The 15,410-nt window shown below is 38.8% G+C and overlaps 1 protein-coding gene across 3 annotated transcripts in view; it reads left to right on the top strand.

Annotated features, from left to right (window-relative positions):
- Positions 1 to 15,410, top strand: part of DLG2 (discs large MAGUK scaffold protein 2) — a 1,009,135-nt gene that overhangs the window by 260,526 nt on the left and 733,199 nt on the right. The window contains exon 1 of one of the 3 annotated variants that reach the window (XM_069015961.1): positions 3,318 to 3,370. The exons of the other annotated variants lie outside the window; for them this stretch is intronic. Coding sequence (XP_068872062.1) covers positions 3,329 to 3,370 — 42 coding nt within the window. The 5' untranslated portion in view covers positions 3,318 to 3,328. Of the gene's footprint in view, positions 1 to 3,317; positions 3,371 to 15,410 lie in introns of those variants that run through there. 3 annotated transcript variants of the gene reach the window in all.

Raw genomic sequence — 15,410 nt, 5'->3', positions numbered from 1 at the left:
AGTACTACTGTTACTCCTATTACTGCTACTAGCTCCTGGTGCTCTTCTTCTGGGCAGTGGTGGATGCTGCAAAGGGCTGTGCCCTCCGTGCTACTCTGAAGCAGACTGGACTCAGGCCCTCCTGAGATCAAATCTTCCAAGGCAGCATGTTTACTCTGCTGTCTTTGAAACTCTGCAGACAACCAGGGTTTCCTTCCAAGTGCTCCCTTCTGCCCTTCTGAACGCACAGGAGCAAAGAGTAACAATGGAATTTCACAGCTCAAGATAGTGGCTCCAGTTTCTGTTATCTAAGAATATTGAGGTCACCAGTTGAGTCTTTTTAAAGAGGGTCTGTAGTATGGCTCCTTTGGACTACTGTCTCTCTACTGGTTTTATTCTTAACCTTTTTTTTTTTTTTTTTATGGAATAACTTCTTTCATCTCTGGGGTTTTTCCCTATTGTCACCTTTTAAAAGAGGCCCTAAGCACTTCAAATGTTCTACTGGTTTTGGCATGTTTGGATGACTCAGGCAGGGCTTTTTCCTCACTCATTTTTATTGACTCTGTATCTTTACCTGTAAATATCACCAATATGTGATTCTTTTGAGTAGCTGTTTAGTCATCATAAAATATTGTATGTCCTTGATGACAGTGCTTTCTTTAACAATTAGGCTGCTGTGATAAGAAATGTCTTGGCAGAGGTTAACAAGCCCTGCAGGGATCTGCTTGTGTAGATTACCTGAAGTTGCTCCTGGTAAAGGTTTTGGGTTGGTCTGCTAGCAAAGTAATACCTTGTCAGCTGCTACAGAGGTCTCAAATGTCTGGCAAATTCTCACATGCCCCACAGTTATTACAGGAGGCAACAACCATATGCATGGGGGTCTCTCTTCCCTTTTCACTTCCAGTGTTATGAGGGTCAGTCTGTCATTTCCTAGATAATTTTTCCTCTTAGATGATTAGGAGTCATGAGAGTTCTGAGTGAAGACTTTGGGACTGCATTACTTCTTGTTTTCCTAAAGGAGTCCTGAAGTTTTATATCCAGGTAATCGCTCAGGAATTCTATCATTAGGCAGCCTTGCTTTCTTTTAGTGAGGTTTTCCCCATGTTGGGTTTGTTTGCCTAAACCCAAAACCATTGACTTTTTTAGGGTTGAGAAAAAGAAAGTTGTTTCAAAGACTTTGCTGACTGAAAACTTGTGCAATTCCTTTGGCAGAAGGAAAGCTTGAATTTAATTTTCATATGCAGCTACATGCTTGCCTGAACCTTGCCTCACTTCTCAGGACTGTGCATCTTTTCATCTTTGTTATTGAGTTGCATTTCTCTGTGGATCAGAATTCCCCAAGATCGGTGATATTTTTTCAATGACTAAGATACTTAATTTTAATTTTTTAGTGTACAGTACTGCAAAATAAACCATGATTCCTTCCACTTTCTATTCACTTGAAGAGTGACAAAAAAATGTATCAAATAATTCTCTCATGCTTTTGCTGAGCAACACATTGCTATGTTTTAGCTTATTTGATGGATATTGTTGTAGCTGAAGTCTGAACCACCATAAGTTTGGGATACTCCAGCTTTTTGAACTATGGCATCTAGACCCCAGTTTCATTACTAACAAAAATTGCAGAATTAGATTTAAAACCAGGGTTCATCTCTTTTGTTGTGGAAGTCATTGTTTGTGCCAAAGAAGGCTGTGATTACTAATTACTTAATTTGTATGACAGATGGAGCTGGGGATCAAATTAAGTAGCTGTCTTGGGCTACGTAGGAGAGCAATATCTAGCTTTAAACACGACTGTCTTTTTCGTTCCTAAAAAAAGGCACAAACAATGACAAGCTAAAAATAGCTGTTCTCTTGGAGTTGACGACAGTTTCTGAGAGCTTGTCTTTAGGAAGATGTTGAAAAAAACCTTGCTGTCTTTTCCCCTCCCCCTTATTCTTTTTTAAATGCACACCCTTCTGTTCAAGCTTCCTCACCCCGTTGCCCACAGAAAGATACCCACTGATTTGGTTAAGACTTCAGTGTTTCTGCAGATTTCCAAGGGGGTTTAGATAAAACATTTAAAGAAATTCTACAAGTCACTGCAGATATTTCTATTAAGTTATGCTTATCCTATGCAAACTGCTCTGTGCTGATAGAGAAGGAGGTAGTAAAGCCTCTTCCACTCGTTTCCTCCCACAATTTCTGCTGCAGTGGAAAAAAAAAAAAAGCTCTTTTCTTGTTTTATTCCTGGAGATTACTTCATAATTCAGTACTGATATCAGTGGTTTCCGGTGCTATAAACAGAGTTGAATCTTTGACTTTGTGTCCCTGCAGCCCAGTAAACAATCAGTTAATTCGCAGCATCCCAGCGGTTGACAGGAGTGAGAGAAGTGGTTTGATTTTATTTTTGTGCTTGTGAATTAAAGCTTTGCCTGCTGGCTAGGTTCTGAGTTCCCTCCTTCTGGAAGATATTGGAGCATTTTGAATTCAGAATATGTAGTTACAAATGTGAGGGCACAGACTTCTTCCAGGATTTTTCTGCTTTCATTTTAAATTTTCTCTGTGTTTCTAATCCCAAGCAAGCAAGAGAACAGTTTGAAAGCAATGTCCAGTGCCTGAGCTGGGAGCACAATGCAATTCAGGATCTTTAGAGCTAGTCCGCTGCATTTTTATTAAATGAGAGGGAAGGAGTAGGTGGGACTTTTTATTTAAAAATAGATTAGCACAGGGGACTGAACTTGCATTTGAGGAAATGTTAATAAGCCAGCCAGCCATTGTCCTTAATCAGAGACTGTATTTGTAAGTAGAACATGTTGAATCTGTCATAATTGATGACGTTGTCTTTGTTAAAAGGGATGCTGCATCTTTAACAAGAGCAGACAGAAGCAGTGCAGAATCTACCGTAAATTTGAGACTTGGAAGAGAAACCTTTCCTCATTTTTCTGTGTGTAACGTTTGTAAAATATTGAATAGGAAAACATCAAAGCCAGGGGGAAATATAAGTAACTCACTGCTTACGTTTTAATTCCTCACCTTTCCCCTCTGGGTGAGTTCCCCCTCCTTTTTCCCCCCTGAATTTAAAATGCTGGAAGGAAAAGCAACTGAGGTCCAAGTTTCAGATGCTGAATTCTCTGCTAATTGAAATTACTGGGCATGTTTCTATATATGGTTGCTGAAGAGATATGTAGCTTTCACTCTGTGCCTTCAAGACATGTCTTTTTGTAGTCAGAAAAACAGAGATCAATGCATTTTCAAACTGACAGAGGGAACGGATGCTCCTTAGTAGCACATGCTCGGGATCGTGTGTGTACCGTTTGTGCAGAGCAGAGACGCTGAATACTGGTCCATATGCTCCTTGTTTACTGCAATGTTTTTTGCATGTTACTGTGCACTCCGGACTAATGTGAAGGTAAGAGGGGACGAGACAACAATTTGTCAGGAATGTACATGTAAAACCAGCTGCAGAAAATGTCTACCTTGTGTTGCTGAGTACTTTGGAATTGCTGGCTGAACAGGCATATTATTACAGGTGGTTGTGGAGGCTTTGTTTTATTGTTGTCTGTGTGGCTAAAGCATAGAAGCATGTTTGAATTTTGCAGTTTAGCGACCTTCAGTTTTTAACAGCTTGCAGTTCAGGTTCTGGGTTTGTATGGTCTGATAAACATGTTTTGATACTGTCCAGGTAGGCCAGAGACAAGATGCCAAAGGCTATTTGTGCAAGGCTACCTAGCTTTATATAGGATAAGAATTCCTATAGTCGGGTCCCCCCTGCATCCTTCCAGGGATGCTGCTTGCATGCTTTCTTGTTGATTACTTGTCTGAAAGCCGGGAGTCTTGCTGCTGCTATCTGGGTTGGTTTTTGTGCCGATTTGTTTCTAACCTGAACCAAAAGGCTTAAAAACAAATTATAAGCAGTGTCCTAAGAAATACAGAAAGGATTATTACTGCAAAATGCTACAGGAAAATGCCAGCTGGCTGCACTGGTCTCACAGTGACTATTAAGCAGCATTTGTCACTAATGTCAACATTTGCTTGCTCTGTTAATTAGAGTCAGAACTTCAATATAAGTTGCTGGATATATTACCTTCTCTGCAAGTAGGACAATATTAGCAGACAGGTTCACTGGCATTGAATCGAGCTCTCAGCCAAGCTGTCAGCCAGCTGTGGGAATCCAGTTGCATAATTTAAATGAACTACAGTCCTTAGCCAACATATTGGGGAGGCACTTTTGGCGTTCTGGCTTTTTCAAGTTCATATGAGTGTGTCTGTCCGGGAAGGAAAGCACTGGCAAGTGATAGATAATAATAGTTAGAGCAGTTTTACCTGCAGAAATAATTGCAAAGGATTTTTTGCTTTCAAACTGCTTTAGCATGCCTCTGAATTAAAGTGATTTTTCTGTTGGTTGATAATAATGTGCTTCATATTTATTTATTAGGTCAAAATATTTGTTGTTATTTGATTAAAAAAGTATTTTGCATTAAAACTTCACATTCTAAGAACCTGCTCCAATGTTTTTGCTCAAAGTCTGTACTGTTGTTTGCTGTACTAAATTGCTAAGCTTTCACATTGTGTTACTTTCTAATTAACTTTTGCAATTATGATCCACTTCTAAGGAGGAATTCTTTAAGTCTGCTGATAACAAGCCAAAAAATACAAGTTAAAACTTTGAATGCTATTCTGTCTTCCTAAATACATACATTATCCTTTCCTTATGCTTTCCTATAATGTTTTTGGCAGGTTAGTAAATTTTATCTGTTTTATATTCCCTGTGATCTATGCAGTAAATTGTCAATATAGAAATGTTTTGAGACCAACCGTTCTTTATTGTTCATTTTGTCCCTCAGCCTGTAGTACTGTACTGAAGATCTGTTAAAGTGGGGCTGTTGTTGAGATATGATTTCTCAGTTTAAATGAGAATAGGTACAGGGGAAATTTCAATGACTATTTTACCGTCATTTCCACAAGATACGTTGTCAATAAGTACCTCAGCAACTGTTAGAAGTCCCATGGGTTTAACTTGTGAAATGTCTTTGTTCCCATTCATAGACACAGAAAAAAGTGAGAGGTTTGTACCAGTAGAAGTCTGGCAATTGTTTGGACAAGATAGTTTTACTTTGTTGGAACTTCTTCAGCTGTTGAGTATTTCTGACACAATTGTTTATTATACAGTATCTGCTATTGACATGATATTATTCTGAGGCTGTTACCTCTAGATGTTCTACTTTCAGTAAACTCATCCACTTCCAGTGGATACTTTGATCATCTATTTTCCAAGCTCTGCATTAGGCTACAATAATGTAGGAAAGCAGCGCCAGCTTTGCAAATCCCCCCAGGAACTGCTCAAGTATGGCAGCACCACTTGCACTTTCAGTAATTCCTGTTTTCTTTTTCTGACATTGAAGTTTGCTTAATAAATAGGAGTTTATGGAAAGGTGCTCCCTATGCCTGGTCACTGTACAATATGTTACATAGTGTTTCTGATGAACTCTGTTGCTTTTAACTTGGTTGGCACTAACATAAGCCACAGCTCTATGGGTGGCCAAAATAAATTAAATACATTATAAAACATCTGGTTTGTGTTTTGCATTTTCCCCCTTTATGGGTGGAAAAATCCTAGTGGTGTTCAAATATTTTAGTCTTTAAGTCATAAGATAGAATGAAACTATGAGTACAGGCTGTAACGGGAAATAGGTTTGCTTGGCCTGGAAAATGAAAAGGGAAAGCAATTGGGTCTGTTTCTGATGGCAGCTGTGCGCTATGGCTTTAGAGCAAGCAGATTTTTCAAGTTCAAGGTAGGACTCTCACTTCTTGATTGCCAGTCTGTATGAGACTGCCCATGTGAACTTGGTTGGCATGTGCAGACTTATCAAAAGAAAGAGAGGTCTACTCCGTGCATTCGTAACCAAAGCCCATTTTTACAGCTGACTAAAGAACAGTACTGACTGTGAACACATACCTGCCTATGTGGATGCTTATTCCTTCCTGCCTGAGCACTGGTTAAAATAGGAAAAAAGATGTCTGAGAAGTTATAAGCAAAATATCTTTGTCTATCAAAGTTTCACTGGACCTACATTTTGAGTTATTAAAAAAAAAAAAAAAAAGGAAAAATAACTATTGCTAACTATTATCTGTTTACCACATACAGTGTTATGAAAATTCTGCATTTTGGTCTGATCTCTTCCTTGCTCTCTCATGTATGCACAATTTTGTACCTCAGTGGAAGAAACCAAAATGAGCTGAGAAGTCAAGGAATTAAAATCTGAAAGCAGTGCCTCCAAAATCAGAAGTGCTCTTGTAGAAATGTGCAGTGTGCCTGAAAAAGTGAACTCCTGCTATATGCAGTAGTTAAATATCTTGTTGTATTTTCAGCATGAGTAAATCTCGGGACCACAGGCTAACTATGGCAGGGAACTGCCTAGTGTCAAGTGTTTGTTGTTTTAATTGTGTCCATTGTGTATTGAAAATATTTTATTCATATGCAAGAGATTTTTAGAGGTTGCTATTAAAACCTTTCTGTTCTTGGTTTAGGCAAGTATTTTAAATTCCCTCAGTATTAGCAATTTCTTGTAAAACTGTGGCCAACATTGCGAATATTTAGGTTCCATAGCCTGACCTAAGCGCTAAAAATTTTATGGATTGGGTCTGGCTTTTCTTAAAAGTTTGTAGGAGTTTTGGCTTCCCCTTGCCTTGGTGAACTCTCTGTGTAGTTCTGACAGATTTTATTGTGAATCTGGACTGCTATTTTTGGATGAAAGTTTGAGGGTCTTACTGGAGGCACAGCTGGTGCTTCTGGGAATTTGGGTAGCAGAGCTGAAGTCTTCCTTTTGTACTTCAGCACAGAACTAGATGTGAGTGTTGGGCTCTCTCACCTTGAAACATCTTCTCAGCAGCACTCAGCACTGGCTTTGGGGTCATCAGAGCTTCATGTAAAGAATGTTATGAATTCAGATCCTGACTCTTTGAGGTGCCAAAGGCTTCCCAGCAGGTTCAGAGTTACTTCACCAGGAGTTTAAGGCTGTCCTCATGGTAATGGGTACACTTGGCACCTCACAGAACTGAGCTCCTGCCTGAACACTGTGTTAACTAAGAGCTTTTTTTGGTTGTGACTGCTAACTGTGGGCTAACTATGTTATCTAAAACTGTGTAGCCTAAAGATTATGCCTGTGTCAAACAATTACCCTGATGTGATTTGTGACTGAAATGTTAACCTATGAGTTGTCACTTTTTGAGGGTCTTGGATGATGGAGAGGACCTGTTGGGGTAGAAATGGAGCACAGGCAGGGCCTGTGGAGGGTGTTGGGAGCTGGAATCCTTTAATCACATCACCTTTCTGTGTTCATCCTCTTTTTCCACATGCACTGCAAAAATATAAATAATTCTTTTAACCTAGAAGTTTCCAATTGCAACCTAAGTCAAGGATTAACAGTAAAGGCAGAGGAATCTAAATAACAAGTAGCAAAAAGTTTCATTGCCCAAAGCTATAAAACGTCACAAATGACGACTGAACTTCTGACTTCCATCTACATTTTTACACACAGCTGTAATTCTTCCTCTCTGCCAGTATGTATTAATGATATAGTTACATAATTAAGTTATAGATATCCCATATTTTGCCATCTGTACCTAGAGTTGTTTTGGTCTTCCAAAGGAAAAGAGCTTATGGGTCTTCCAGACTTGGGCCTGTATTGCCAAAATATGTCCTGCTGTGCTCTTATGGTATTCTTTGCAAAGAGGGGATGAGGTGAGAAAGGACTGCAAGCTCTCACAGACTTCCAAACATGATCCTTGGTTTCTTATGTATATTTTTCTCCTTTAAATGTTCAATCGTGCACCGTCATCTAGCACTTCTCAATGAAGTGAGGAACAGTTCAAAAGCCATAGGAATGGCTTTGATGTAGCATTTTAAAAGGAGTAAGCAGGAAAGATTGGTTTCTCAGTTTTCCTAATGTAATTAAGAATTGACTCATGAGCAACTTTATTTGAGTTTACTCCTTTTTGTAGTTCTGATTATGTCTGACAGTCTGACTTACTTTACTCATAACTTCAGAGACATAACTACAAGTGGCAGGTCAAAGTACAGTTCCTCTGCTACCTTAGGATAGCAAGGCAAAATGTGTGTTAGTAATAGAAAGCAAACAAAGCTGGTGTGGAATTTCCACCTCGAGAGGTTTGAGGATAAGGAAAAGGATAATACTATATAGGATGTGAATATATAGTTGCATTTCTGTAATATATATTTTCATCTGCTTATGAAATGTTTGCCAAGGCTGTAAAATAAGCAAGACCTTGAACTTTCTAAGGGATGTGTGTAACATCTGTGGGATCTAGCCTCAAGAACTACAGCCAGCTGAGCTGTTTGTATTGTTGTCATCCTTTCGCTAGACAAAGATGGAATTTTAGGGAAGTCATAACTCATTGTGAAAAAAGGAGTTAGTGATTTCTTGGACCAACTTCTACAGAGAAAGGTCTCTCAAAATTATGACAATAACAACTTCCTTTTGGTAGCTTGCAGTACTAGCAGTGCTTATCATTCACAGAAAGGTAAAGTTCTCATTTATGGCCAGTTTTTGCAATCACACCAGTGACATTAGTAAGAACTCATCAGGAAATCTGAATTTAGTCTCATACTGTTCAAGCAATAGTTCTGTCTTGAGTAAGAAGTACATTGTTTGAATGTTGAAGATTGATTTTTCCACTTTTGAAATCAAACTTGGGGAGATCTGTAAGCATTTATAATACCTAAGTATATACTTTACCTCTCCTCCCAGCTTCAAGTGCTGATTTACAGTACATGACCATAACAAGTTATGAAGGGAAGAGGTAATTAGAGTAGATTAATAACACAGCAGCAGCTCTGGTTTTCTAGATATGATAAGACTGGGACTATATTTAACCCATGGACTAAAATAATATTCCCTTAAAGGCCATTGCAAATGTGTGAATAGGTACAGAGATGCTAAAATGACAAGCACAGTGTAAGGAATTAAATCCCCTACTAAGAATTCTTTATGAACTCTAAGCAAATAGGAATATTTTGCTATCGGGATGAGGGGCACTCATCTAAAGTTAGAAGAGTTAGTCACAAAAATAGTGGCTGGAAGGTGCAGAAGCTAGTCACTGATTTCTTCATTCAGAAATTTCTGGATAGATAATAATACTGAGAAAAATAACTTCAGTTCTATTTTGTGTCTCCCATCTTCATGTGGACTCATTAGAGATTATCTAATGAGCTATTCCTATCAGAGATACATAATTGGCCTTTTTGTTAGAGGAGAATTAGAAAAGATTAGGACTGTAAAAGTATTTAAAAGTATTTAAATTTCTTGGGTTTTAAATATGTGCAAGGAACTAGAATATAATATCATGTCTATATGTGACATTTTATGTTTACATAAAAATGATGAAGAGTTATATCCTCTACCATTAAATCACTGCTGATGGGCTTGACCTGTGTGCTTAAGATGCCAGTGTTTGTGTGATTTTTATGAGATTGCATAGAAATTAGATCAACAATCCTGATTGCAATGCCGCCTACAAAATGCAGTGGTCCCAGGCAAAAGTAAGTTTTCTTTTTTTTGGGAAACCCTGTTGGTCCTATTACGTGGATGGGGAAGAGTGCAGGAGACCATTAATCAGTGATGGATGGAGTTGACAATAGCTTGCCACAATTAAAGACTGCCCAGAAATCTCTCCTGGTTATCTTCTATCTACATTGACTTTCAACTTCATCTGTTTTTCCTGTCCCATTTGTCGGCGCTAAGATGGAATGAAGATAGCGGTGTGGTTAAGTGGCAGGTTGTGTTTCCCAGGGTAGCCTTCACTGGTGTGCCCTCTCTTAATGCCACTGCTACTGGCTGTATATATACATTTTGGACATGCTGAGATGGTTTGGTTCCATGTTTTTGGTATGGGATGAATGCAAGAAATGCTTGTATCCATTTTCAGAAGGGGAAGCCCCCATTCCTTTCCTTCCATGGTATCTTTACAGACGGTTGGAGAAAAGGAAAGTGTCTTTTGCAAGTGAAGCTGCAAAAGAAGATTCCAAAAGGAGAACTGATATTTTTTTTCGCTTGTGGACTCACACCAAAGAAATGAACTCTGGAACACATTCAGCGCCGGCAGTCTGCATTCCACCTGTGTTCACATCAAAATAATTTGATAGCTACAGATTAATGGCTAATACAGAAATTACAGAATGAAAAAAAACCTATTGTTAAAGGCATAGCCATCACTGGTTTTTCAGATGAGGAGGAAGAAGAAGTGGCTGATTTTTCATTCTCTACTCCAGACAGATCTAAGTGTTTGAAATAGTATAAATTCTCCTGATAACTGAGTAGCTTTGAGACTTTTTCTGGGAAGACAAGTAAAACAAAATCTGAATCCCATAAAGTAAAATATTTTTTTGGTTTCACGCTCACCAAAGAAGCAAACCTCTGAAATTTCAAACAGGAATCTCTACAGAGAAATCATTAGAAAGGCTTTCCTGCCTTTGATAGCACAAGGTTCATAAAAACTTTGAAAAAGAAGATTAACTGGAGAAGTAAAATTCAGAAAAGCATTTTCATCCAAGTTGCAGAACAGATGAAGAGAAATATTATAGAAAGTTCACACATATTTGCAGATATTTTGGACAGGATTTTCATCCTGCTCAGATTTGTTTTCAAAACTTCAGTTTTCCTTTGCAAACAAAATCAAGTGGACAAGTTTTCAAGTTGGGTAGAACAATCACAGTTAATCTAGTTTGTCAGAGCAGACTGTATAACTAATATGAGCTTTTGGAGGAAGGATCCATCTCTTGACACCTGCCCTACCGATTAGAAAAACATTCTGTTTCTGTTGAATAATTTCTGATGATCAGAACCTCTCACACCTTTACAAATGTATTATTCCAGGGCTTAATTTGTCTTCTAGAGGCATGTGCCATATTTCTTGTCTGAATTAATCTAGTCTCAGCTTCCAGCTTTGAGTGCCTTTCAATTTTTTGTCTCTTAATCTGCTGGACTGAGGAGCCTACTACAAAGGGTTGTGTCCCTGTCGGTAGCTCTGGGCTACAGTAAAGACATCATCTAATCATCTCTTTGATTAAGTAAATGCACTGGGCTCCTGGCATCTCTCTTACTGCAAGGCATGGTTGTCAGAGTTTTCATCTGTCTCATGACCACTCTTTGAGCTCTCCCTGGTTTTCCAGCAGGAATGCTGAGCTGTGCCTGCCACAGCTGCATGGAGCCTCAGAGCAGTTGCAGCCCTGTGCAGAAGTAATGAATGTCCTGGCTCCCACAAAAGTTACCGTGTGCATGTTCAGGGTTACGGTGGCTCCTTTAGCCACATGGCTGCGCTGGGCATTCATGTCCTGCCCCACAGCCAGCAGGATTGCCATCTGGTTCACACTGGACCTCTCTGGAAAGTGCCTGTAAGGAAGAGTTGCTCTATTCCCAGAGCCAGGACTTTATTGCTGTCTGTGTTAAAAATTACATTGACCTGTATCAGTGACCTGTCTTCTGTACCATTTGCCACAATACCTCATTTCTGTCATTGCTAAAAATGGACAGCAGTAAGTGACTGAATTTTCTCCCATGTTGGTCAGCATTTGAAAAGCATAGGGCCAGGATCAGTCCCTGAGGATCTCACCAAACACAGGTGGTCAACCCATTTGTAGTTACATGCTAAATCCTGTCAATTAGACACTTTTTAATCCATTTAATGTGTGCCATTTTTTTCTTTTATTAATAAAGAAGTCATGAAGTGCTGGGTTAAATGATTTATAGAAGTCTAAGCATATTATACAAATGTTTTTACCAGTGTCAGCCAAATTTATAATCTCATCTGAAAAAAGGTATGATGATATTTACCTTGACAGTATCTGTTTTCCATCGATTTAGCATTATGCGTATTTCTTTCCTTCCGAAATTAGTATCTATTTTACCAGCAGCTCCGTGCTAAGTGCTTGGCTAATTAGGCATGACTAGCACAGTAGAAATTCCTGAATCTCTTTAAACCTAGTCCTTGTTTAAATTCCTATTTAGAAATCTATCTCTAGTTGACCCCTAAGAAAAAGTCAGGAAGTCTTGAAGGGTCGAACTTCTCACAAAATAGGGATCTCCTGGTTAAAATGGAAAAGTGAATGAATCGTGAGTGAAACAAATCTGGTATGGAAGAGATGGTTTCTTGTATTGCAGCCTCTCCAGTGGCTGAAAAGCATCAGATACGCTTCTGGGTACTCAATGCCCTTTGGTCTCCCTTGTATCCTTAGATTATTATGATATCAGCTAGCAACTGACTGACTGGACATTATATGAAATGTGATTTTATTAGAAATTAAATCATACTGCATAATTCTTCTAGAAAAGGGAAATGTTAAGACTTTGAAAGATTATTTCATTTTTACTAGATGATCTGTGAAATCAAGAACCTGAATTCTTCCTGAGAAGGTGTTGGGAGGGCTGATCAGTACTTTCATACACTCTGTGCTATGTGCTTTTGAGATTTTATGAATTTCTTATGGAAACCTGCTTTTGTAGTGAATCACATGATACATTCATACATCTCTTGTAGTGCTTGGGCTATTAAATACAGTGACACAAAGGCCACGTGCTTGTTTCTAGCCATGCGTGGAGACCAAAAGATGAAAATAACGCATTTTGCCTCTAAAGCAAGAAATCTATCTAATGAGCTCAGGTGGCATCCAGCTCACTTAACTTTAGACATAACCAATGTAAACATCTATATCTAGTGATGTAAGGCTCCCTTTAGTGTCAGTAGAGAGGAATTGTCTCTTCTAAGGCATGATTCATATGACCTAGTTTAGATATCTACATGGGGATGAGATTAATTGTGTCCTGAAAGTGCCAGTTTCTCTCCATTTGCCAAAAAAAGCTTAGGTGACTAGCTGAGATGTAGGCCTGTCTCTCTCTTACAGACGTTTCCATCTGGTAAAATTAATCCTGTCCTTCCAAGCAGGAAAGACAGGATTTTTAATGCTGGTCAGGCTTTTTTTTCTCTCCTTTCCTTTTGCATGTAATAGAAGGCATACATAAAAATGTCGGGTGGAGGAACAAGCTGTTGTGAAGGGTCAGCCAAGATGCCCTGGAGATGAGGCAAGAGCAAGAGCTTATGGGACTGTGAGATCATCCAGTTTGTTTTCCTTTGTTTTTGCCTTGGTTCTTGCTTCTAAATTACTTAATTAATATACAAAAAATAAGCAGTGAGCAATTGTACTGAGCTGTTTGCAGCACATTTCTCTCATGCCCAGCTGGTAGATCAGCCCATTACTTAAATGGTATTCGATTGTTCTACTTTTTTTAAATTGCTTTAAAATTATGAGAGAACAAATTAAGGGCTGCATACTTAGGTCTGGTTCTTTTCTGAGCTCTGTGCAGCTTTCACAGTGTAGGCAGGTGCTGCAAGGACAAAAAAAAAGAGAGACAACTCACATTGAGTTTTTTAGCTTGAGGCACAGGGTCTTCATCTGAGCTTGGTCCCTATCAGATAGTAAATCTAGATAAATGAGAACAAGGAGGAATGGTTTTAAATTAAAACAGGAGAGATTTAGATCAGATGTTAGGAAGTTCTTTACTCAGAGGGTGGTGAGGCACTGGCACAGGTTGCTCAGAGAAGCTGTGGATGCTCCATTTTGGGAAGGGCTCAAGGAAAGTTTGGACAGGGCTTTGAGCAATCTAGTCTAGTGGAAGGTGTCCCTTCCATGGGAGGGTGGTTGGAACCAGATGCTCTTTAAGGGAGTCTTCTAACCCAAGCTATTCTATGATTCTATGAGAAACCAGTTCAGATCCCCTGAGATGAGATACATACAGTTGTCCAGGTGAACAGCTGACTGAATCATAAACCTTCAAAAGAATCCAAAAGTATGGGATCATCTCAGGGATGCACTTGGGTAGAAAGAAGAAGAAAGACTGAACGTGAGCCTAGAAGTGTAGGTGTAGCTCTGAAAGACCTGAACTGCTGCAAAGGATTCGCCAAAAAATGTCAGTATAAGTAACAGAGTCCCTAATGCATCCTAGGGCAATATTTGCTGAGTAATAGTTAACGAATATTTATACAGTACATCCACAATAAGTTTTCAATGTCTCTATAATACATGGTAAACTAGCAAGCAATTTAAGTGTCAGAGACTGTTTAAGATAATTACCAAGTTTTTAAAAGCTGGTTAGCAGGGAATCTGTGAAGATCTAATCACCCTTAGCTGTCTGACCAAAACAGGTGACTTGATCCTGAGAATTTCCCAGGTAGATTTAAATGTTGATGTGATTTTCTAAAGAGATCATATTTCACAAAAGTTTGGATGGTTAAGTGAATATTTATTTCATTCTTTTTCACACCAAAAACGTAGTACTTCTCAACCTAAAGACGAGCTTGGATTTAATTGTAACCTGTAGCTTGTTACTATGTAATTGTTTTTAACAGTATTAAGCTAAGGGAGAATGTTTGCTGTCTTCTGTTTATAGGAGAAGTTGTGTATTTAATACAGAATAATGTTTTAAAGATTTCTTGACAAGCTAATAAATCATGAATGTATTGATTGTCTCCCATCAGGATATAGTTTCACACAGGATGATGAAACAAAGATTCAAAAAGATTTTTTTTTTTTCTTATCCATAGTTGTTGGAATACATCAACTCTACTGGAAAAGTTAAAAAAAAAATAAAAGCAAGAGAAAAGAGAAAGAGATAAGAAAAACTTTCCCCAATGATCATTTAGGAAGAGAAGTGTGAGCATTCACTTCTGGGTGTCTTCTCCAGTGCATAAGGTGTTCCTGATTACCTTTTCAAAAGTAATTTCATAGTTTCTTCAGGACCTTCTCAGTCTCCTCTATTGGTTTTTCTTGCTATTTTGCCAACAGAGCTGGCGAGAGCACTTGTCAATCACAGCTGATAAGCTTGGCCCATGCATCTTACAAGGAAACAATGGCTGTCTAAAAGATGAGTTTTTTACTGTTATTACCTGTAAGCACAGTTTAATCCCTAGCACAGGATTTAGATACTAACCAAAATTTTGGGACTAAGGAGGGGGGCTAAGGTAAGTGAAAGTAAAAGCAGTTCAAATGGTGAAAAACAAGGGCTAGAGGTACTGCCACAGCAACTGTGGGGGTGAGATGTGTCAAGGGGAGCAGATTGCTCCCAATAACATTGCACATGAAGGACTTCAAAAGGAAATCCACAAGTATTACACAGATTAAGGCAATGTGCAACCAGTAAAGAATGTGTGGGAGGAGAAATAAAGTAATATTTTTTTCCATATTTAACTGTATGACCACACAGACTGCTTAACCTTCAGTAGACAAAGTCTACTGTCATTGGTCTTGCAATTGACAGGACAGAATACGCCCTCAACCCCTCCCATTACCCCCAAATGCCCAGCAAAGTATCTCTTCTTTCTCCTTGCTGACTGTCAACAGCAATGAATCACTTCTGGGCCTTTCTAGTTTATTCTGGTCT

The sequence above is a fragment of the Aphelocoma coerulescens genome, chromosome 1 (assembly GCF_041296385.1).
Source record: "Aphelocoma coerulescens isolate FSJ_1873_10779 chromosome 1, UR_Acoe_1.0, whole genome shotgun sequence".
In the NCBI taxonomy this organism is placed as follows: domain Eukaryota; kingdom Metazoa; phylum Chordata; class Aves; order Passeriformes; family Corvidae; genus Aphelocoma; species Aphelocoma coerulescens.
This window is presented reverse-complemented; position numbering and strand designations above follow the sequence as displayed.